This window comes from Thunnus thynnus, chromosome 7 (assembly GCF_963924715.1).
Source record: "Thunnus thynnus chromosome 7, fThuThy2.1, whole genome shotgun sequence".
NCBI lineage: Eukaryota > Metazoa > Chordata > Actinopteri > Scombriformes > Scombridae > Thunnus > Thunnus thynnus.
This window is the reverse complement of record NC_089523.1, coordinates 9,711,286-9,737,023: the sequence shown is the minus strand read 5'-3', so window position 1 is coordinate 9,737,023 and position 25,738 is coordinate 9,711,286. Positions and strand designations below refer to the sequence as shown.

The window sequence follows — 25,738 nt, the reverse complement described above, 5'->3', positions numbered from 1 at the left end:
CCACTTGCCTTTCTCTCATTAAGTCTAATAAAATGAGAATGCTTGAAAGATATTGTTTGGTACTTCTCCTACATGAAACATCCCATCATGTTATGACCAAGAGTTAATCAACCTGTCATTTGGCCGTGACACAGATGTCATTAATAAAGGTGCTGTTAATAATAATGGGCACTTATTGATCTGACATTTTCAGCTTAAATTAGTTGCTGCAGTTGTCAAAATGCCATCTATACATGCTGGCATGGCACTCCTGATCTCTGATAAACATTATAAGTAATAAGAGGAAACAACCTTTTGTTTTCTCGTGATTACGGGTTGATTATCTCGTCATCTCGAGATAACAAGGCTCTTTTTCTCAAGATAACAAAATAATTAACTTGTGATCTCGAGATAACGGCATTAAAAAAAACAAACTACAAAGACTAAGAAGAAAGACTATAGAACATACGTGTAATGCTATAGTACACATATAGTATGAAAGTGTTAAAATGTATTATTAAATCTCATCTGGAGAAATGATTCTGTCCCCATAATGTAGCCCAATTTCATCCCCATATTTGTCCATGTTTGTATTTTTGTTTGTATGAATGAAGCTTAGACATGGTAGTATGATCTGTTGAATGATTCAACCATTAGGTGGGTGGCATGTCTTCTCAACTGCCTGGAGATAAATCATGTGAGAGCACTACAGCTCCATTACAAAATGAAAGAGGCCAACATTTACTGTGGTGCAAGATGAGATATCATTGATGCAGAAAGGTGTCACTGTGGCAGAGCAGCAAATGAAATGTGAAGTACCCACAGGGAACTGCCACATTAGAATAATTTAATGTTGTATTTAACTGTAGTTCTGTTTATTTAGATTCATTTTAAATAATCCTACAGATACTCCAGTGCGTCTGCTGTTTGCCATTTGCCCCTGTTGACGTCGCTGTGATGCATATTGTTGTTGATATCATTCAAAAACCCTGGAAAACATTCAAATTATATTCAAAACTCTGACGCCGGGCTCTGGCGCCGTAAAACTAGTGAGCACTGTGTGCTTGTATGTGTTTCTGAAGTGTGTGTCTTTGCATGAAATAGATTGGGCTCCCTTCCACGCGGTTCAATCTCCAAATTAATCGGATTAAAGAATTAATGTCATAACATTTCCCCTGGAGAGCTGGAAAACAAGCACTGAACATGCACACACACACACATGCATGTACACACACTTGCAAATGAGGTAAAAATAAGCCATGAATTCAGCCCTCAAGATATTTGTACTATAGTGTATCAAAAGCTTCAAATGCCTCACAGAACTCCCACTATCATAAACAGTAAACAACAATGGAACTGAAAGGTTGTTGGCATTGAATGCTTTGACTTTCCATGTTTTAAGTGTGAACAGTATGTAATGAAGCATGAATAAAGCCCTTATAAACACTGGCCTCTCATAACCGGTCTGAGCAGTTTGTAGTAAAGAAACCTTGTTAAATCAAATCATCTGTCATGAAGTGTGCTCTGCTCGCTGCCAGTGACTTTACAGTGGCACCTGTCTGCACTGTGCACCGTCTGAGCGTCATACTTTGTATGAAATCAAGATAATGTATGAAAATTAGCACATTTATTTTTGGCCGTCATGACCCGGTTAACTTGGTTGCACCACGCTAAAAATACATAAGAAATACATTATATGTACACCCTGTAAATAATGCAGGTGTGTGATTCATGCTCTGCACATAGTTAGTCATCATACTGTATTACATATGTTACAGTCTATAGTATGTAAAAGCTCCACATCAATGAAGATTTCCCTTCCACATTAAAGTGAATGCCAGTGAGAGAAGAAGCAATCACACATTTAATGAACATTTCTTTTAAATGCCAGAGCACCCGGGGGACCCATTATACCATGCAGAGATGAAGCCATAAATATATCTCGCTCCTCACCCTCTGCATGTCTTCCGGTGTTCATGTCCGTGTTACTGTCAACCAAGAACACTTACAGCTAAGAAATTAGTTGCTGCTTTTGAGATATTTGTATCAGAGATGTGATCAATAATATTTCTCTCTGTATTTTTGTCTCTCTCTTTTTCCTCTCCTCCTCCTTCTCCTCCTCTTCCTCCTCCTCCTCCTCCTCCTCCTCCTCCTCCTCCTCCTCCTCCAGGATTGACAAGTCCACCTTGGCTGTACTAAGAGCCCGGTAAGTTCTTCTTCAAATCCTTGTTAGGGGCTTCTCCCTGTTTCTAAATTTACCACATTGATCTCAATATCAAGTTAATATTCCAATCTTTGTTAAGTCAAACCAGGCAATCATTTGTGCAAATGTGCTCGAAGCGCTGCAACGTATCATTTCACAAATGAAGTCTGAGACTGTGGCTTTGGCCACATTAACCTAAAAGCTGTTTTCCACATGGACCCTATTTCCACTCGTTTTCCATCATACTGATTCATCTCGACTGAAACCTCAACAATCGATTCACTGTAGAGCTACGGGCGTTTTACTTGAGCAGTGCACAAACACAGACATCTAGAAATCAATACACACTCCTGCTTACATTGCACCCAAAACATGCTTTTAAAACGGACTGTCCAAGTGAAAATTACCTTTATCTTAGAGTTTTGATGCTATCTCGGCCACTGATTTCTTTCTTGGTTACTCTGTACCTGCCCACATGTGCTGCTGTGTGAGGAATGCAGTTAAAATCACGTTGTTCCCAGCCCCTGGGCAAGGCACTCACGTCCTTACTGCCCCAGTGGAGATGGTCAGATGTAATTAAGAATGTGTTTGCATTGTGTGAAAGTGTGCTGATGTATAAATACAAAGCAGTTTTGTGTTCTTAACAAAACGATTCCCTGGATGTCTCTCCTGAAAATATTGTTTCTTTGTTTGTTTTTCAAGCCTAAAGGCAGCAGAAATAAGGGTTTATCATTTCCAACAACAATCTACTATCTTTAATGAGGTTGAATCTTATTGAGATCCATTACAAGGTGTCACAGTGACTCAGTGGTTAGCACCATCACAACAAGAAGCTCATCAGTTGACACCCCATCAGGGGACTTCCTCTGTTTTTCTGGTTTATCAGTCAAAGACATACATGTTAGGCATTAGAAGTAGGTCGGTGGCCATTGCTATATGGCTCCAAATGAGTAAGGATGAGTGCAGATGACAGATTTTCCCACAGGGAACTAGATTATATAATTATTTTATGCACAATTGCTGCAGGATAGTTTACAATATGTTGCTTTTAACAGAGGTCAGATTTGATTGGTTGTGTTTGCTTCCAACACATGATCTGTCATAACGGCAGTACCACTGCTCTATGTCGCCTTGTCTTACTCCACCACTCGCTTTGTCTATGTTTGATTCATCAGACAGATGCCGTCGTTCAGTCTCCCTCATGGCTGTCTGTATTTTGGAAACAAGAACTGACAGTGTTCAACAGCTAATTATGAGTTTCCTTTACAGTTCATAGCTGTAGCAGGAGAAACAGATCTGGATTTTGATTTGTGAAATTTGAGAAGGCTAAATTTGATGTGCAAATCATATTGAGTAACAATCATTTGAGGTATACATAACAGACATTTGTCAAATCAATTCTGGATTGGAGCGGTGAGCAAATGTGAATATCATTTGCACAGTTGTCTACTTGCTTCATGTAATGTTCTTTGATATATTACGTGTGAGCAGCTTCTCTTTGTTAAAACAAACCAACGGCAAGCCCTGCTAATGGAGGTTGCCGTAGTGATAAGAGGTGAAGGGTTTCTGAGTGTGTGTGTGTGTGTGTGTATGTGTGTGTGTTTGTGTGTGTCTATTATGTGAACTCTATCAGTATCTACACCCCAAACCCGACTCTGTCCAAACACATACACACATGCACTCTGCACCAGAAGACTCTCTATCTGTTGTTTTGAGTTTACCTTTTAAATCTACGTCTCACACCTGCTACCTTTGGCATCCATCTGGCAGTCCATAATTGCCATTATGGCGCCACCTGTTGAAACACTGCACTGGACTGTTGACTTTGTTAAAGGACTCCCTCAAGGATTGACAGCATTTAAAGACATTTAGCAGTGACTTGAAGCAGTCGCCTGTCACTCTTTGTTACTCAGTGTCAAATTTATCTGTAGACTTAAAACTATGCAACAACTAAAATGATGCTTCAATAGCTACAGAATAATTAAACATAATTGGTAACAGGGCTTTGTTCTGAGTGAATCAATTAAGCACTGAGCTGGTAGCAGCTCACTGTGATTTACAAGCTTGTTTTAACTCTTGCAGTAATTGTCTTGGATTTGTATAAGAGGACTAAACATAGCTTGGCAAGAGTTTCAGATGAGGCTGTAAAAGGTTTACATTCATCTCATTTTAACATGTTTTTTTGTGAGAAAAGCATGTTAGACACTGATTATTCTTCAAAGCTGCTGTGTTTTTATATGTCTTAAAACATGTCTGGAGGGGATCTTTAATGAGAAAGAGAATCATTGTTGAGTCATTGGTCAATGTCAAACTCTTATGATTTTGTACATGAATATGCGATTGAGACACAGGATTAAAATGCTGGATGGGGCTCCAAAGGTCATGATGATAAAACACTGAACATGCAGGTTTGTAGTCAGCTATGTTTCAGGCATAAAGCATTAGCCTGAAAAAAAAAAAAAAAAAAAAATCAGGTTAACATGAATCATGTCAAATATACCGACATTCGTCTGTTATCTGCTGTGTTCTCTCACACAATAACAGACATACACACGTCCGATGTTTCTCTCTCTCTCTCTCTCTCTTCTCAGCCAGGTGTCATTAGACCGTCTGCTCTGGAGTGGCTCTGAATATGAATGAGTGAGTCGTGACTCCCTCTTGAGCTGCTGCTCGACACACAAACCGAATAGGAGCGACTTGTGTGTGCACATGCGCGTGTGTGTGCGTGTGTGCTTTGATCCAGGTGTTAGATGTAAGAAAAAAGTGCAGAAACCTGCTTCATTGAGTCGAGAGAAAGAATAATTGAGATGGTAGTCTTCAAGGTAGAAAGTTATATATATATAAAAATAATGATCATATATTTATACTATATAGGTGATGGGTATGGCTTCTTATTGTTGTTTTTATATACAAACATAATTAAATGGGTTTTTAATCAACATTTTAATATACATTAATCCATTTAGAGCTTCTTCATGCTCTTGAAAATAGAATACAAATGACTCCGTTTTAATATTCCAAGTCAGTCTTCACTTTCCATTCATCATTTACACTTCATTTGTTTAACTCAGACCTCCTATTTGCTGCATAGCTGATGCAGTCCTAATAAACAGGTAGCTTGTAATTTATGACTTTACATTTACTCTGTTGACTCAGTTGTTGTAAGTTGGTCTGTTAAACTCCTGCAATGAAACATGTGCAAGGAAGAATATACAGGAGAAGAAGAAAGCCACAGTGGGAGGGGGGAAGAGAGGAGAGGTGAAAAAGGGAGGTGGAAGGCCAAGGGAACTAAAACATCAGATAGATGGCTCACTTCAAGGTTTGCAGCTGCTGAGCAGCAGGTGGGAGGATTTTATTTTATTCTCTACTCCCTTTTCTGTCCTGCCAGCGCTCAGTTCACAGTGGGGTGTTCTTTTTTTTTATTCCCCTCCCTCTCTCTCTCTCTCTGTGTCTCACTTGATCTCTAACTTTCTCCCCCCTCTCCCGCCTCTGTCATTAGTCCCCAGTGTTCCTCTGCCTCGCCTCTGCTCATGGTTACTACAAAGAGATCTCTCCACCTTCACCGTACACACAACACCTCATTAATAACTGCATAATCAAACCTGTGTGTGTGTGTGTGTGTGTGTGATGCATTTGTTTGTGGGTTTTGTCTTGAAGTAGTGGTGAGGGTGAATGAATATTATGAGTGGAGGATAGAGGAGAGAGAGAGGACGAAACACAGAGACGGGGGAGAGGTTGCACCTGATCAGTTTCCTAATACTGTGTGACGATGCCCCGCAAACTGTGGTGAGTAACTGCTGTCTGACTTATATATATTTTTGCATACTTGCCAGTGCATCACTACATTTTTTTTAATCTTATTTTTCTTTTATCGGTTCCTACTTTGTTACATTAAACCTGTGATTGATTTGTAGATCAGTTCCAAACCGAGATGATCATCATGTAAAGACGTGTTGGCATCATGAGTTACTTCTTAAATTACGGATCATTTTAAGATATCTGCTGACAAAATGTTTTCTTCACAATATTTACCGATCAACTCTAAGCATCCTCCGAAATGGATTTACTGTGTATCAGTTAATTACTACGAAGCTGTTTGAGTCTGAGGTAAACTCATTTAATTGATTGTTATTGATACATGATTAGGTTTGGGAGTGCAAGATGTCTCAGCGACACATGTTATAAGAAGTCTTGTAACATGTTTAAGGACATATTGTGTCTTGACTGATATTTAATAACATTTAATAACAGGATTGTATGCACGCAAGAAATTGAGTAGCTGCCATATACTAAACCTATAATTTTACTCCTCTAAGATGTTAATGGAGAGATCTAGAGCTGCAACAATTAGTTGATTAATTGATTAGTTGATCAAACAGAAAATTAATGGCCAACTATTTTGATGAAAGAAATGCTAAAATTCTCTTCCAGCTTCTTAAATGTGAATATTTTCTGGTTTCTTTATTCCTTCATGAAAGAAAACATGTCTTTGTCTTTGTGGACTGTTGGTTGGGACAAAACAAGACATTTTAGATTGCATCTTGGGCTTTGGGAAACTGTGACCGACAAGATTAATAGATAATGAAAACAATCATTAGTTGCAGCCCTTGAGAGACCTACCCTTCCTGTTTTATTTGATATTATGTCGTTATATTTATTGATTATCTAGTTTCTCTAAGAGGTGATAATGTTTTGTAGAGCTGTCTTTTGCTCTTGGTAGGTTTTGACTTATTGTCTCAGTGTTTGTATTGTTGAGTCTTATTGTGAGAATGAATGTCAGATATTTTGTGTGCCATTTCCTTTGAATTATTGTGAATACATTTATGTTGACCCCAGTAAGTAGTAGTAATATTACAGTAGCTAATTGACATCTAAAAAAAATGAAAAGGGGCTGATTTAATAATTTTTGGTCAGTGTATAAACTGAATTGGAACTAAACTGTTATATTTATTGTGATATACCATGGCAGACAGAAGAGAGGAGAAGAGAGGAGAGAGCATCAGTGAAGTAAGAAAGTACAGCAAAGTAAAGTGGACTACAGTAAAGCCAAATTGAATAGAATGGAGAAGTGTGTTGTGACATTAATGTGATGTCTCAATATTAGTAGTGTGTCATAAACCTTCTCAGTCAGCACCGTTCATCACAGCCTCTGATACAGGTCGGATCCTGATCGCTGCTTGATTCTGTGTGAGCAGTATAATGACATCAGTCTGAATGATTAATCAGTATGTCTCTATAAGGAAAACTATTACACCTCTCTGTCAACATCTAGTTCCCTGTGTTTCTTATAATAGCTGCTGGTTTCCAGCATGCCACATGTCTTTATGTCTTGTGTCATTTGTAAGAGGGCTTTAGGTAGATTCACGTCATGTAAGCACCACAACAAATTACTCACTGTGTTTCTCAGACTCAACCACAGATTGTTTTACCTGCTGGATTTTCAATCTAGCCTTCTGTCAGCCTGCCTCTTCATCCCTGCATGCATGCGTGTGTCTCTGTGCGTGCGAGCGAGACCGTAGCCAACTGCTGCTAATTAGACGTTGATACATGTCATACATTATTTCCGTCCTCCTCCTCAGCCCCTTCTCTGTTGTCTTCCTCTCTTCTCCTCAACTAAGCTATTCTCTGCTCGGTTCGGCGGAACAGCTGCTTACATCTGAGAGCGTCGTCTGCTCAGACACACTGTGCGCAGCATCACCCGTGGCCTTCTCTGCTCTGCTTTTCAAGAATAATGTGATACATGTTGCTGGATAGTGCTGGTTTGAAGTGTAATATAGCATTTAATGTACCTTTTTACTGCTATACATCGAGTCTTGAAATGCTTTTTAGGACTGTGTCACTGTCTGCATTTATTCCCTTTTTAAGAGAATGGATGAATGATGTTATCACCCCCCTGAAATAGCTTGTTGTGGAGACTGACAGGCAGGATGAGTGACAGGAGAGAGGCTGAGATTGAACAAGGGCTCAAGAGAAAATAGGGTTTAAAAAATATGATGAAAGAGGTCTTTTTAGAAGGAGTAGAGGAGAGTGGTAAGAGGAGGTGCCTTCTTAAAAAAAAAAAAAAAAAGTCCCCGACCTCTCCTCTTATCGTTGTCTAGCCTAGTTTTCGGGGCCAGGTGTAAATGTTATCTGTCTGCCAGCATCATGGAAAAGAGCAAATGGGCTGCTGCTATTTCTGGAGCCTGGCATTTACACTATCTCCTGGTGCACCCTCTATATTGCGGGCAACGATGGTGAGTTGTGACCACCAAACAAACATGAGACTAAATGTGTGCTGGTATCATATTTACTTTAGGCGATGGCTTATTAAAGCTCAAGGCTTTGCTCTATAGTACGGGGAGAAGGAGCAATGATTAGTCACAGGGAGGCTGTATGCAGCCTTAATGAGCTGGCAGCTTTATTGTGTTTTGCTTATTTGAAGCAATTGTTGATGTAGTGTACACAGTTACAGCCTGTTACCAAACCTAATACAAGCCTGCAGGCAGCAGCAGAGAGAAAGGAGGACAGAAATTCAGTCAGCTTCTATCTAATAGACAAGTGCTCAGGTTGAATATGATGCTCGGCTTAGGTTAATTTTGAAACCAGCCTTCAGTGTGACCATCAACACACAAAACAAAACTATGTGGTGGCACTGAGTCATTCCTTGCACCACAGTTTCACTTCACTTTTTAAAAACAACCCAGCTTTAAGTCTTGCGTGTGACTTTGTTTGCCTCGGTGTCCTCATGACAGAGACAAATGTGCATGGGCGTGTGAGAAAAAAGGTAGAGAAACCGAGGTGATGAGGTTGCAGAGATAATTGTAGCAATATGATGTGGGAAGTGGTAAAACTCCACCCTTCCTCAAGGGCTTAGGGGAGGATGTTGTACTTCCTCTACTCTCACACGTCCGATTCCTACAAAGTTAATCTTCAGAGTATATTATATTGTTTGACAACACTTTAAACAAATGTTTTGGTGGCATCTATTTTTAAATGGAAATTTAGGTAATCTTTGAAATTACAGCTGATTACAGCTTTGTAAGTATTTATGTGTAAATATGTATATATGGTTCTCTAAATCAGCCTTGCCTGAATTAATTGAGGTTAAAATCCTTAATTCTGGTCATAGAGTTACTCATTGCTCTGTTTTCTTGCACAATAATCTGGTTTATTCCTCGAGTGGAATAGTGCAGTCCACACATTTCCACCTGTTTCTGCTGTGACCACAAGAGGGAGCTGACTGCATGTGTTTGTGTCAAAGCGGCTCTGAGGGAAAAATATCAGTCCACTGTAATGATGGCAGCTGAATTAAAGAAACATGATCACTAGGGGGAACTCTTTCTCTATTTTCATGGTTGCTGAATCTGTGTCAATCCATGTCCCACCTGTTAACATGTCTACCTGTTGAAGCTCATATGCGGAAGAGCTCTGCATGAAACCAGTTTATGTTCCTGTTTTAAAATGGTCAAAAATTCAACCAGTAAAAAAGAGATACAAGTTAATCCCTTGAGGTGACACAAGGACAATAGAAGTTTTTATTTTAATTCTGTCTGTATCACTAAAAAGTAATTTTATGATGCATAAAAATGAGTAATAAAACAACCACACATCTTCAATCCTCCATCCTCTATCTCATTGTCACCTGACATACAGCACCTTAAACCCAGCAGGCTTATGTCTATAGGTTACCACTGCAAGACAAGTGCACCGTGTTGTTTCAGCCTCACTGTATGTAGCGGCCTATAGGGAGCCAAGGCTGTTGCCATGGCAGCAAGAACTGATGATCACCTGAGGGATGGTCCAGTATGGTTCATTACCATGGCGATAGGCCCTAGTTGTCTTGCCTTGCAGCCAGACTGCCTCGCCAGTACATCAAAACATGACCAATGGAAAGATAATCTGACTCGCAATGCTAGTGGTTGCCCGTAGCGACCACAGTACGTTTCCCCCCATGGATCTTCATAGTGTGTGTGTGTGTGTGTGTGTGTGCGTGTGTGTGTGTGTGTGTGTCCGTCCACAGGAACATGTGGGGCTGAGTTACATCGGGGACAGCATAAGATGACTGGTAACATGACAGCTACAGTATGTTGTGTCTCGTGTAATGAACCAGAATTCTACACTGACTGTAGAGGACTTAAGATTTCATTCATGCCCCTGCATGCTTTTATTAAAAGGAATTAACAAGATGCCTAGAGGTTTATGGAGAGGGGAAACAGCTTCATTAAAGGATGATCTGGCTGGCTGATGCCCAAGCAGGGACAGGAGCTTCTACTCAGGACAAGGTTAAATCTGATTTAATTGTTGAGGTGTATCAGAGCAGAGCAGTATATTTTACATATATTAGTTGTTAAATTGAGGAAAATGAGACTATAACTCCAATAGCAAATGAGAAAAAATACAGTATTGGTAAAGAGGTGGGAAAATGTTTCCCAATTTCCTTTGCTTAAATGAGCACTCCATCATTTTTGTCTTATCCAAAGTCACATGACAGGGTGTCAATCTCATCTCTCTGTACTCAGTAAAGAAATGGGAGCACAATGTGTTTAGACAGATGCAAGGATAAACAGTAGGCTCCGTCAAAACAGAAAAACTACCGGTTTGTCTTTTTAGTGACCCACCAAATAATTGTCAAACCTGGCAACAATGAGGGCAGCTCCTCTGACATGCTCTGAGCAGTCTCTGTGGACACCTGTTGTTGGTCAATAAATAGCTCCAATGCTAACTCCCCCTGAAATCACACCGCCTCCTTTTCTGTCACACACAAATGAAACCTGCATTTACTGTTGCTGTTGTTGTTCTTTTTGGCACTTGAGCCCAGCGGAAACAAGGTGGGAACACAACATTGACAAATCAGCTTTTAAGTTCTGGCAAGCTTGTTAGCAAGCAGTTGCCTGTTTAGAGAACCAGCAGATACGGAGCAGCATCAGCACGTGTTTCTGTCCATCTGAAGATTTAAGTGTCTCAGCTCTGTTGTGCTCTCCAACAGCTCCTGAGGAAAATACAGTATCTGCTCTTTTAGTAGCTAAATATTCCACTATGTTCACCAGCTACAACTAAGAAACACATACAGTCATTTGATCCATAGTTAATATAAATATATTGCTTATAGCAATATCTGACCTTAAATGTAACACACATTTTAAGGTTATTGGAAGCAGTATTGTTTTACCTTTAGTGTGGCTAGACTAGCTGTAGGGCTACAACTAAGGCTTAATTTCATTATTGATTAAGTATTTTCTTGATTTCTAATAATAAAATTGCATTCACGAGTCCTTAGAGGCCACACTTATGCAGATTGCTTGTTTTGTCAGAGCAACAGTCCAAAACCTTCAGATATTCAGTTCACTGTCATATATGACAGTGAACATCTAAGCTGGAACCACACAATGTTTGGCTTTTTGCTTGAACAATTATTAAAACAATAATTCGATTATCAAAATAGTTCATTTTCTGTCGATTGACTGATCGACTAACTGATTCATTGTTACAGTTAGTGGTGTCCCCCTGCATCTAGACTTTCAGCTATGAGGCTAAACACAAATCTGAAACTGATGCTATCACTTTATCTAACCCTATGTAAGAAACCAAACAAGGACGTTTCTCAAAATGTGTAACTGTTCCTTTAATGTGATCTCAGCATCTTAAATATATGTAATCTTCCATTTATTTGCTGCCATATGTTCTTTCATGTAATTTTTTTAGCTTCAGTTTTCATTTTCCTTTCTGGGCTCATAAAATCTGTTCAGCAGTCAACAGATGAAAATTAGCCTGAGGGTTGAATGTCTCTGTTGACCATTGGAGATGTCTCATAACCTTATTAACTACTGACACACAGAAAACATGTCTCCTCTCTTTCTTTTCTCTCTCTCTCTAAAATACGTATCGGCGCTATTATCGTTGTGTGTGTGTGCTCTGTTTCTTAAGCGAGAGTCTTGTTACTCCAAAGTCCCCCAGACAACCAGCTGCCTCTTTGCTTTTGACAAATATTTACTTCTTGCCGTCTCCCTGATGCTACACACACACTCACACACTCAGACGCACAGAGTAGCTGATAATCGCACCATCTGGTCTGAGTGCCGGCTGTTAAGGGCCCATAAAACAGACCCTCACCTATTTAGAGGCGGAGGGCTCCCTGAGCGGCGGGCTGTGTGGAGAACATGTAAACAGCACTCACTTGTTCCCTTCTGCACACACACATGCACAGTGGCACGCACGCCCGCCCACATGCACATCCATATCCACGGGAGACGTAGGAGGTGAGAGGATCAGAGGATGTACCTGTCCTTGTTCTGTGGGTTTCTTCATCTCTACCACCCTCACTGACTCTCTCTGAAGATAAAGATATACAGAGATTGATTCTGCAAAACTGATAATGCCACATGCAACATGTCAGTGCTGGATTTTTTATTCAAAGCTTCATTATTCATCACAGTAAAGGGGTTAAAAGTCGTGTTATTGTTTCACCTATCACTGGGTTGTTTGTTACACTGCTCACAGAGAGCCTACGCTGCTCAATATATTAGTTATATTTAACTACTCAAAAAATATGAGTGCATATTTCATCAAAGATAAGTGCCCCCATCCTTAAGAAATAATTAAAAACAGGGAACTCAAATAAAATCAAAGTTTGGATTTAGTATTCAGTGTTATGAGAAACCTTCCAGCAAGAGAAAGTGAACTTTTCTGCTATTTTTCAAACTACCTGAGAAGGTGATGACTATTTATGATGATGACAAATTGGGAAATAATACATCTATACACATATATCTGACATTTAGAGGGCGGTTGGTAACAAAAGTTACATGTCTTTTCTTATTAATAGCTGTAATATCATCACAGTTGATTGTGATGATATTAGTAATATAGGATATTAATAATCAATTACTTTCTTGATACTATTACTATTACTTGATACAGTAAAAAAAACTGCTTGTTGGTGTGTTTTGTGTCTCTGGTAGTCTCAGCCAAAACTAACTAGGCCTGGCAGTGTTGCCGTTGGAAACCAAGTGAGAGGATGCTGTAAGTTATTCTCTGCGATTGCTGCTGTTACTGTTTTGTACACAAACACTTGACATAAGCTGGCGGCAAATAACAGCCTGTCGCCTTAGCATCTGAAAGAACGGAGGATGATGCTGTTGAGAGGGTAGAAAATGAGAAAGAGAAGAGTGAAGGGATGATGAGAGCCTCTGTGTGGTCCAGAGGAGAGAAAGGGGGATCAAGGGTGATAGAGGAAAGCAAGGAGACAATAATAGACCAGGGGAGACAGATCCTGTGCTTAGATTGGACGGGCAGAGAGGAGAAAGTCAGACCTTTCTTACTTCCTCTTTGGTGCTGCTACCCTCCTTGTCCACCCCACGCAGCAGCGAAGCTCTTAACATGTGAAAAGAGAGGAGAGAGTCAAGATAGGAGAGAAAAATAAGAAGAAGGGAAGGGGGTGGGGATGTGGGGGGTAAGGCACGGAGGAATAGAAAAGGAGATGGTGTCTCTCTTGGGAAAAATGAGCCGAGAGGCAGAGAAAGAGGGCAGAGAAAAGAGGACAAAGAGGGAGGAACGGGAGGTTATAAAAGAAAATCCCCTTTTTTTTTGCTATTGTAAAGTTTGACTTCTGTGGATAAAAGTGTGTTTGTGAGACAGAGAGAGACACACAGCCATTACCTTCTCTGTGACCCTGTAAGTTCACTCTCAACCATCCATGTAAAAGCTGTTGACAGATGGTGGAGCGCTTTGTCATTGATGTCCTTGTCCATCCTTTGATTCAGGAGCCATTTTATAGATTTCTATCAAACTATCTATTATTTTTCTTTCACCCTCCATCTGTCTTTTAGTCTGTGTCTCTGTCTTGGAGCAATGCCTTGCTCTTATTCACTGTCATAAGTGGACTTAAGGGAAAAACAATCTATATTAAAGCAACATTTGTCTCCTGTTCAGCCCTGTTTTTTATATCCATGCACACATAAACACACACGCACTTTCTCTCTCAGTGTGTCCATTTGGTACATACATCAGAGGCAGGGAACGAGGTCTCGCTCCAGTAGAGCTCAGCTCAAACCCAATTTTCTTTCAAAGGAATAATTCATCTCCATATGAGCAACCTGCAGATGCAGCTTCAGCTTGTACATGCCTGTTTGGCCTGCACATTGTTGCTAACAGCTAAAATGGTAATGGCTTGTGTTGATAGATCATGGCAATTTACCCCTGGTCACTACAAAATTTAATTATATGCTACAGAAGATGGAAATCTAAAGTGAGATATGTGCCGTATTGCCAAAGTGACAGCTGTTTATGTGAAATGATTGATAGAAAAAAAAGACTGTTCGTAATTGACTGTTTGCAAAGCCCCTACCCCCTTAGTTACTACAATTCACTCTTTATTCATGACAGAGGTAGAGATGAGCAGCTTCTCAACTCTATGCGACAATTATGCCAGCTATAACATCAGCAGTTGAACAGATTTATAAGCTGTAGCTAGCTAGCTAATTAACACTAACTTCATGACTCTGTAAAAGGGTCTCAAATGTGCTTGATGGTTACATACACGATGTTGTGCTAAAAGACTGAGGCTAAAGTTAACCTGCAAAAACTCAATATCCTCACCAGTTGATGATCCACGTAGAAGACACTGAATTAAAGAAACATTATTGTCTTTGGATTGCAGTGTAGTAATAGCTAGTCCTAAGGAAGATTAGACTGTTATTTTGTTCTAACATAACTCTGTTTGGCTGCTTACTGTAGCTTAAATATTTGTTTACAATATAGCACTTTTCAGTTTTAATGTTAAAAGAGAAAATGTTTTTAGGATGAAGACTATGTGTTCAGAAAAATTAACGTTATTCTGGGTAACGCATTTGACTGGGTTTGATGTAGAGGACAGAACTGCTAATGTTACTCTAAACTCTGACTGTGTGTTCAGACTACTGGTGACAAACAACAAACTACGAGTCATTTTTCATGGAAGCCAGCTACAAACCGACGCCCTACACTTGTTGCTGTGTGACAGGTGTGACGCGCTACAAATCAAAGCTGAGCAGGTCTCACCTTTTTATAGTGCTCCAATGACACGGTGAAGCATCAACCAATCATATGTTTTTGTTTCACCATTTCCACTGTTACATTCTGCCATTGGCTAGCTGTGGTAGTGTGTTATTTAACAATACTAAATCATGTTTACTAGCTATTAAAGATAATCATAAATGAATATGGTACACAAGCCCATGACGACATAACCACATCAACGAGTGCTTCAACAGCGACTCGGCAACAATGTAGCTAGCCATGCTTGGCCGTTTTGTAGCTTTGCCGCTCGTAGTGTGAACACATTCAGGGCCAGCTTCCAGACAGTGGATAAACATGACCTGAAAAACTAATATAGTCAGCTAATGAAATGCTCCTTGGCCTTGGAAGTAATGCTGGGTTACTACTGTAGTTAGCCAAACATGAGCAGAATAGTAAACTGTCTAATCCATTTCTGACATTTTTACTCTTGTGCTCTTTAGATGCAGAGTACGTTACTACAGTCCCCTGCACATTGCTTTGATGTGCCTATAAGGTTTTCTAAGCTATTATTGGACAATTGCTTTTGGTGTTATAGTAACACAGAGCTAAGTGGAGAATAAGTGATGGGCAAAACTACAGACTGTATGTTACTATAATGTGTATCTGCATTGGTGGTGACTTCCGTCTTTTCTTCCTAAAGCCCACTCAAATTCTAAATGTGTGTGTGTGTGTGTGTGTGTGTGTGTGCGTGTGTGCGTGTGTGTGCGCGTGTATGTCTGAGGTTCAACCAGCTGTCAGTTGACCCCCTAGTCAACCAAGCAAACTGAGAAAGCAGGAAATTGATTTACCTCTCTGATGTAACACATGACATCGTGGCTCCACAGGAAGGAGGTAGACAACAAAGGGATGAGAGAGAGGGAGGAACATGGACTCATATAAAGCACAAAAGACCTGAACGGAAATGAGGAGAGAGTAATTAAAAGCAAGAGGTGGACTTCTGTGTGCATGTTTCTGCACACATGCACGCATTAAGTATACTTTTTCCTATTGTGACATCAGAAAAAAAACATTTCTAGGAGCTTATGTTTTTATATTTCAACCTGTCAGAAATCCATTTACAGTGATTTCAGACAAAAATGACAAAACCAGGGCAGACATATTTTTGCAGGACCATTTATTCCTGTGTGAGAATGTGAAAGAGAGACAAAATATCGCCCAAAACCCTTTTTGACGACGCATGACAAGCAGAGATAAACAATAATGCGGCAAATAGCCCGGAGTGTGTGAAAATAATTGTCTGATGACATTTCTGTGGTGAAATGACAGCAGTGAGCAGAGGGCCAGTCAAGGCTAGTGTGCTTGGTGATTAACAAAGGACTGTCAGTGATTTGACACTGCAATCAGCACACACAAAAGGAGCAGATATACTGTATCTCCTATTCATCATCGCCGCGCATCACTCACGTCTCATTTTCTCTCCTCCAACTCTTGCCTCTGATCTCTCACTTGCATTTTCTCTCCATCTCCCACTCATTCCCTCGACTGTTTGCTGTGTGTCTCTCATTTCCTCGCTCAGTCGCACTTTCTTTTCTCACATTATTTTTAGGTTTGGTCCAGATTTGATTTTGTTGTTCTTTATGAATGAACTGTTTCAGTTTACATCCAAGTCTCTTTTGATTTCTTTAAACTTATCAATATGTTTATGTGCTTTTTACCTGCTGCTGATACAGGAGTCAACCATTTTTTTTGCCATATACTCAATGAGCTGGAAAGACCTGCAGTCATGCATCTCATGCTGACAGTTTTCTAGTAATTTGAAAGAGACATCCTCTCCAGCCCTGTGACAGACTGGCATCTTGTGAAGGGTGTATTCTGCTTCTCCCCAGATGCATGCTGGGATAGGCTCCAGCCTCCAAGAGACCCTGAACAGGATAACATAAGTGGTCTAGAAAACAGATGGATAGAAGGATGGATGGGAACACATCCTCTCCCTCCTTCCTTACTTAACTCCATTTCCTCAGTATCAGATTTTTATATGACTAGACAGGTGCAGGCTAGTGTTTTACTACACAGCTGTTTCTGATTCACTTATGTCAAATCAGTGATTTTCCAAGAAGAGATGGGTGACTGCTTGATGAGGTTTGTGGTTCAGGGTTAATTGGGCATTGATTTTTTTTCTTTTTGTTTTTCTCAGACAAAAAAAGAACTTTTACAATTTCCTTTATGTAAACTAATAAAGTAACATAAGGCAGTCTTGATGGGAGGTTTTCTAACACGATGATCATTCACCTATTTTTAATTTAAAGCTCACACGTTGATTTTGTTCCATTTCATCTCACCGTCATCACTTGGGGATTAATTGGGAATTTGCATGACTTCTGTGCTTTCTCCCTGATGCTGACTGTATCCAGTCATGGTGTCGCACACAACTGTCTGGGTTGTCTGTGTCACAGCCTGTCTGGAGACCAGACACCAATAGTCCCGCTGATGGATCATCCATCAGACACCACTTTGGACGCTCTAGGGGCAAGAGAGCAGTTCGTAATAGCTATCTGGGCTGTCGTGCTGTGAGTGTGTGTGTGTGTGTGTGTTACCCCTATTGCAGCTCAGCATTGTGTGTATATTTCTGTGTTTACTGCCATTATCACTCAAGGCCATCGGTGCTCCAGGTGAACACTTGAACTCACTGTCATCAAACAGTCTCTGAGAAAGTTCAGTCGTGCAGACGATCTGTCTCTGTCCTCTCTGCGATGACCGTGACAAACACCGTTCATACGCCACCGCACTCGTCTCTGAGAATATTTGCCCCCTAAATATCACTCAAGTCAAAATATTTCCTGTGCTCATAAATGCTCAGTTGGAGAGGAAAATAGTGAGCCAAGTTGCTGCTTTAATACAAACAAGAGCCAACCCATCCAATACAAGTTCTGCAATATTAATGAGTCACAACACTTGAGCCATTCAAGCTCAAATTAAAGTAATAACAGTCATTTCATATAAATTACTTTAGCTACACTCTGTTTCCCATAGAAATATGACTGCTGGGATCAATCGTAATGTATTTTGTTGATTAAAGCTTTTACAGTTATTGCTTGAAACACCAGGTGGCTGATGTGTGTTATTTTTTCAGCAGCAGCAGTGATTAAAAAAAACAAGTAAGATAAAAAAACAAAAAAACACGCAGGGTACATGTCAGGACAAGCAACAACAGCAAAAAGGGTAGATGAGACAAAGAAAAGAGAAATATAAACCATAAGGATGGGTTGGTTCACAATTTTTCAAGTCTGTCTTAAAACAGTAGTCAGGTCCACATCTGAACATTGAAAAATGATTTTATTGCTGTAAATCATTGGTCTTGTTATTATAATTATTTATTAGTTTATTTGTAAGGGACAAGTACAGAGAACATTGACAGTTGCAGAAGCAGTGTCCAATGTACTATACACAAGCTACTGACCATTAAAAGAGTCCCTTCATGAAGCTCCTTCAATGTAAGTGATGGGGGACAAAATCCAAAGTCCTCCTTTTGTGCAGAAATGTATTCAAATGTTTATCTGAAGCTTAAATAAGACCTCAATCATCCAAATTAGTCAAATCAAGTGTATTTTAGTGCAGTATTCCATCTTTGTGTGTCCCTGTCGAGCTGCAGAATAGGATGGATGTGTCCACTATCACTTACATTGTAAAATCACTAGGAAGGGATCTTTTAATGGTCAGTATGAACAGGATTAATGGTTACAGTGAACAAAACCTGTTTCAAGGTTCATATGGGCAGCTGACTACTCTTTCAAGACAGACTTGAAAAAATGTGAACCTATCTTTTAATTAATAGACCACAGCAGACATTTTAACTTGACATAGCCAGAAAAGTGCAGGTGTGACAAATGTCAGTAGAGATGGCTCAGTTTAATAAAGCGGCTCAGTAGTCATTATAAATGTCATTGATTACACTTGTGCTTTCCCTGCTTTAATGTGTCATAATGCCAGCAATGAAATAACTCCGTAGAAAAGTCTAAGGATGACCTCAATGCCCTCTTCACGATGAAGATGCTGGCAGCATAAAACTCACCATGAAAACAGCTGGGGCTGCCACTTTGATGCAGCTCGGTTCAGTTTTTGCTTAATTTTTGACCGGCCTGATGATTCAGGACTGAGCCAGTGTGTTCCAGGATTCTCGGCCATATGAAGCACAGATTTCTCTTTAGGTTTAGTACAGTGTGAAACAACAGCTGAGTTTTAATGGGCTCATATTCTATCTGCCACCCAATCTCACCATTTAAGGTTTGGCCATTTATGTGTGTGTGTGCATGTGTGTTGACCGTCACACATTCTCTCCCTCTCCTCTCCTCCTTCTCCATCTGTCGCCTCTTGACAAACACACGGTGTCTTGTTTGGCCGACTCAGCAAGGCCCCCAGCAGCTCTGTGGGCTACATGTATAAGTCACAAACAAACAGACACTACAGCATCTCTCATGCATTGTTGTGTGTAGAATAACGGTAATAGCAGCGATGGAAAGTGTAAAGAGGGGTTTATATTAGGTAAAAGAATGAGACAATGAGATGCATCATATGACAGAGAAGAGAACTATTTTGTCTTCTTGTGTAAAACATAATTATTCAGTAATACGTAATTTAGCTTTGGCAATAATGTAACTGTAACATCCATGCCAATAAAGCTTATTTGACGCAGAAGACGACACAGAATCACAAGACAATATAAAACGGCAACCCTCAGTAACGCTAGACGAGAGAGTGCACTGCAGTGCACTTGAGGCTGTTAGCAGGTTTATCCTGTGTGCCCTGAAATTGTGCCACAGTATTAGCATTGTCCAGAGAGACGTGGAGAGAAGAGCCAACAGAACTGAGGAGGATAAGACACAGAGAGCAGAGGAGGAGGCTGATGAGATGAGCAAACAAGCAAAATGCTGTTAATTATGGGCAGAGTGGAAATGAGAAACAGACACAAGCAGACGCATGAGTGAGATGTCTGAATACTGTTAATTATTTGGGTTCAGCATGCATCCAGGGTGAGACTTGGCTCCAGCTCATTATTAATGCCATATTTCAGTGCCAGTCTGCTGCCTGTCACAGGGAGGCAAGCGACACGCAGGTCTCTAGAAATCCATCAGTTTATTAAAGGGATAAAAGTGATGTAGAAATGATCGCTCTTAACAAATGCTGCAATGCAGTAGTGCTCTCTGTTGCTTCATTCCCTGGTAAATAGAAGTTATTCTCTCCACAGGGGTTGAGAGATTTTGGGAATGTTTCATGTGTGTAGGAGACAAAGTTTTGTGTTAGAATCAAATCTGAACGATATCTGGATGTGTTGCCTACTGATGTCGTATGTGAACATGGTGCCTACTTTTGGTCAGTTAGTGCTACATTTGTAAGACCAAGCTTGCTTTAGTGCTTAATCTGTGTAATGTGAAGTTCAATTGGCATCCAAAATCTGTACTTAGAGTGTTAAACACTCTCACCATGGAGACTTGAAAGGTGATGGTTTGTATTTTCTCCTTCACAAAGAACGAACGAGTCTTTAATTAGCTTGAATTCAAGTCGGTTGCTGTGGGTTCCTGTGTTTTTCATGGTGGAAAAAACTACAGCATAATCTTAATGTCAACTCTCCATCTGAATGTTGCAAAAACTAGTTTCACTCTGACTTTGGGGAGGGTGATAGCACAATCTTGAAGCACAAATACTTTGTGGTAATTTAGGCTCCTGAGTGTTTTAGTCTTAGTTTTTTGATGAAAATATGTATTATTTTTAGTCACATTTTAGTCATTTAAATAATTGTTAATTTAAGTCTAGTTTTAGTGAACCAAAACTAAACATGCCAGTTTAGTTCCTCAATCATCATTCGTTGTTCATGCAGTTTCAATTATTATATAATGTAGATGTTCTGACAGCTGTCACCATCTTTAGTGTGCACGGTTACTGTGGTTACAAGTTTTATTCTGGTCTATTGCAAGGTTAGCAGAAAAGGCAGTGTTTCCGTTTATACTAGACTGTGATGGCTCACACACACGTTTCCTTGCTCTGCAGTGAGATTACAAAAATGTAATACAATTCATCATAGTTTTCATATTCAAAGGTTACATGTTATTTAGTTTTTGTCAAAAAAGTTGTGAAGGAATATATTTTTTGTCATAGGTTTTGTTGAAATGATTTTGTTGAATTACCTCTGACTTACAATAAATTTAAATTCAGTTCATCTGAATATGTTGCTTTATTTACTTACATGACCTCAGATGATACGGCCTTGTAAGACATTAGAAGTGATAACACGATCTGTTGCATTTTAAACACATGCTCACACATCCATAGGCACACGCCACAGTCAGACAGTAATTACAACACTATGGTAATGTGGGATGGTGTGACATGTCAATGTGCTCGTCAGGTAGTAGTCTTCACGCTGTCACATGCGCTCTTGTTAGTTGGTCATAACGCTTATGTGACATCTTTTCCACCGAACAACATCATGCATGTATCATGCACACTTGACTGACACTTGAACCCTCCTCTACAACGGTGTGTATGTGTGCACTTGTACACCACAGGTCTGGTTAAGGGCTGCCATTGACAAGGTTTTAAGAGAAATAATACTTCACAGAAAAGCCTTGAGGGAGCTACAAGGAAGGAGAAAACAAAGGAGAGCTTGTGTTAGGTGGTGAGGAAATTGCTGTAGAGAGAAACGTAGCTACGGCAAAAGATATACATTCTAACTGCATGACCAAATGGCCTTTTTAGTCATATTGCATTTTGTTTGTATTAATTTCTCTAAAAGTCTAAACTCAGTGTTACCCCTTTACATTCTTTTATCATGTGTTTCTCGTTCATGTATGTTATTCCATGTATCTAATTTTTTTTTTTTTCCCAACTGTCCATAACGCTGCTTTCTAACAACAATAGCCTACCTCAAGAGAGGACATCGGAAGCGATATCCCCCTCCTCAGATGTCTGGGGTGCTATTGGAGCTCAATATTGGAAAAAGGCAAAGTCAGGCCCCTAATAACAACACAGCCATAAGCGAAACATTATCCTTGATGAAATTTAAGACCTTTCAGGCTCTCAGGCTTTCTTCCAAAGGCCAGTAGACAAAACTGTCAGTGACTATGTTTTCTCTCATTAGGAACTTTGAAAATTGAACAGAAATCCACTGGCATTAAATATCACTTGCAATATCATAATGGAACATTTCATATTATAATACAGCATAAGTTACTCACTCCACCGCTTTCACTGCATCTACATGTAGATCTCTTAGAAATCCTCCATTCATGTAAGTGTAAATTAAATGGTACACAGCTGAGTATACTGCATTGACTTGTATTTACTTATGTACTATACCTATGACAATCTAAATGTTTTCTCATTGTATTATCGTTTAGTAGGGACCAGCATTAGGGTGGAGCGTACTTCGCTCATTTCTCTTTCATGCCCTAATTTAAGCTTCACTATCAATTTCAGCCAATTCTAGTTGTGTACACTGTCCAAGACTGAACTGAGCTCAATGCTTCCCATGCTACTTAACATGATATACACTCCTGTATGTGGACATATGTTTGTCTGGGTGTGTGTGTGACCACGTTAATTTCACTGGCTCAGTACAGTGTTGGAGTAATAACTCACTTTTGTTACCTTGCCAGAGAGGAAAAGAAAACACGCTGCAGTAAACTTATCTTAAAGTAATAATCCACCACCGTCTTGTTTTGCCGCTCTGTTGCTGATACGTTACAAGAGTGATTCATGAAGTTTTTTACATTCACTGTTTTTAAAAAACAGCTGTCAAGTAGGTCTGGTAAAAACCTCTATCACACAAAGTTGATGATTCATTTTATGTTCCCTGCAGAGGAAATGGGTAGTTAGCATGAGCGCCTACAGCTGCCATGGCTGGGCAGACAAATAAGAGCGCCACCCAGAGACACTCAAACCTTATTAGCAGAAAAACCAAGACACAAACTGACAGCTTAATGAGCAGAGGAAGGAAAGTGTGCTGAAAAGAAAAATGACATGTCTGAGACTAAACATCAAAGTTTCTATCTCCTTTTCTGTTGTGTTTATCAAAGTTTATATATTATTATTTTAGACCAGTGCCTACATGAATGTAATGCATACCAAGTGCAGAATCGCCCTCTTTCTGTCTGTTGGTCGGTGGTTCAGTCCACCACTTTTGTTGGGACTAAAAGATATCAACAACTATTGGATGGATTGGTGAAAACCTTTGTACAGACATCCATGTTGCCCAGATTATGAATCCTAATGGCTTTGATGACCTGTTGTCCTTTCTTCAACAGCAGGTTAACATTTGTGGTTTTGAGTGAAATATCCTGTAAAAACTATTGAATGGATTACCATTAAATTTGGTTCATGTATTCAGCTATACTTTGTATTTAATGCCATAGCAAATGTTAGCATGCTAACACAAAAGTCAGATGGCGAACACAGTTAACATTACACCATTATGCCACCACGTTACAGCCTCACGCTGTAGACGCTAGTGTGGCTGTAGTTGTCTGGTCACTACAGATGTTTAAAAAATTGAGAAAAAAGCTGACACTGACTTGGTTTGAAGGACAGAAGTGTGCTTGAGAATCTGTAGAGTCTTAAAGTAAAAACAAAGGAAACTTATGTTAACGTTTCTTTAGTTTACCCCACCTCTTCTCGTAAATGTAGTATATGGTGATAGATGGTGGTACACCACACTCGCACTGTAATACTAATTTTAGCAAAATGAGCTAACTGGATCTACAAGAGGTCACTGCTGATCTGACTGCACACACAGAGTTGGAAATTACACTGTAATTACACATGAGTACAAGAGAAAGAGGAACAGTTCATATTGTTTTTAAATGACTGTGTTTTATGGTTTTATGTTTATGGTGAACCCCTCCATAAATCACTTGACATAATGTAATATACTTCCATATGCACGTGTATTCATAAATGTGTGTTGATAGACTGTGTTTCTTTGAAAATAAGAGTCTGATTCCAGATACTGAATGTTGGAAAATCAGTGTCAGTGTGTTCCGTACATGGGAGGAGAGCATACAGAGAAGGGAGCTAAAAAAAGGAGGTGTGATACGAGGTGAGACTAAATGGGAGATAGGCGTAGATGGGAGGACTTGACTCTAAACTAACTCAAGTAATCAGTTACAGATTACTGATTATCTGAATAGAAGTTAATCAATGATAACATATTTAAATCTAGATTACTTTCCTCCAAAATCTGCTGACAGAGCAGACTGAGGAAGAATTAGTTTTGTTCTGTGTTTGAGCAGTGTTATCTGTAATTTTGTTATCATAAAAATGTGAAATATTGGCGTGGTGTTACATTGTAAATTCTTGCCTCCTGCAAATAAATGTGTCTAGAAATTCATAATGTAGATTTTTTTTTTTTCTGCAGAAGTTATCTTTTATCTGGTTACTGTTTTCCCTGCAGAAAACAGTTTCTGATATATGTAATTGCATTTCTGTAATCTCCTATAGTTTACTCCGCAACCCTGTTGATAAGAGAGAGGCAGAGTGAATGAGGAGGGGGGAGAGAATTGTGAAAGGTGAAAAAATAGCAGAGAATGGAAAAGAACACCAACAAGAGAGAGACAGAGAGCGAGAGGCTGTATGGTGACAGATAGTATAGTACAGATAGACAGCTACAAGAAGGAAAGTGGTGCTGTTATAAAGGAGAGGTCAGCGCCTCTGAAGTAACAGGAAAAGTGTGAAAGACAGCTTAATATGCTGTAAGAGAAAAAATGTAAATGATGGCTTTCCACTTAGCCTAAGTCCCATTGAGCGTTAGGGGCCATACAAAAGGAGGATTTGATCGTCAGTACAAAAATATAATTGGATCCTTTCAGTTATAGAGCAAGAGCATCCTCAATGAAAGACACCAAACAAAACCTTCCCACTTTCCACATGCACTTAATGTGATTGAATAGCAGCAGTAGTTAATGAAAATCTCACTAAACTGTTACCCAGCACAAACCAAGAGACAAATCCTTTTAACCAGCTGACAAACAGAGCCACAGCACATGAGCACTAACACATATCAGAATGAAAGAGCTAAAACAAACCAAGAAACAACACAAAGTAAATAATGTTGAGGACTGGTCCTGTAAATACACATTAGAAAGCAAGTAAAAAAGCCTTGACTATTGTGTGTACACACTCAGTGCACACAGATTTGCTTTATAAAGGAGACTCACAGTCACATAGATACACAGCTCCATCAAACCACATTATGTCTGAAAAAAACACTTGAAAGTGACCACATCAAACAAGCGCAAATGCGACATGTGAAATTGTCCTTCCCAAAGCACAGACTGTGTACATCTGCTGCATGTTGACTTGATGAAAGATAGGAATAGATCACCTTTCCCTTTATTTGCTTTCAGTGCTCATCGTTTGATTTATATGATAACATGACATTTCAGAGTTAATCTCTTATGGCACGTTTGCCATTTCCAGTCGAACTGTGTTGCTTTTTCATAAACATTGGACACTTGTTCATGCCTGGACCACTGGTAGCTATTGTTAATGTAACCACGCACACACACACACATACACACACACACACACACACAT

General features: G+C 39.7%; 1 protein-coding gene across 6 annotated transcripts in view; it reads left to right on the top strand.

Annotated features, from left to right (window-relative positions):
• LOC137185795 (rap1 GTPase-activating protein 2-like) overlaps nt 1–25,738 on the top strand; it is a 79,988-nt gene that overhangs the window by 15,127 nt on the left and 39,123 nt on the right. For all 6 annotated transcript variants that reach the window (XM_067594168.1, XM_067594172.1, XM_067594167.1 and 3 more), the window contains exon 2: nt 2,150–2,185. In XM_067594168.1, coding sequence (XP_067450269.1) covers nt 2,150–2,185 — 36 coding nt within the window. The remainder of the gene's footprint in view (nt 1–2,149; nt 2,186–25,738) is intronic.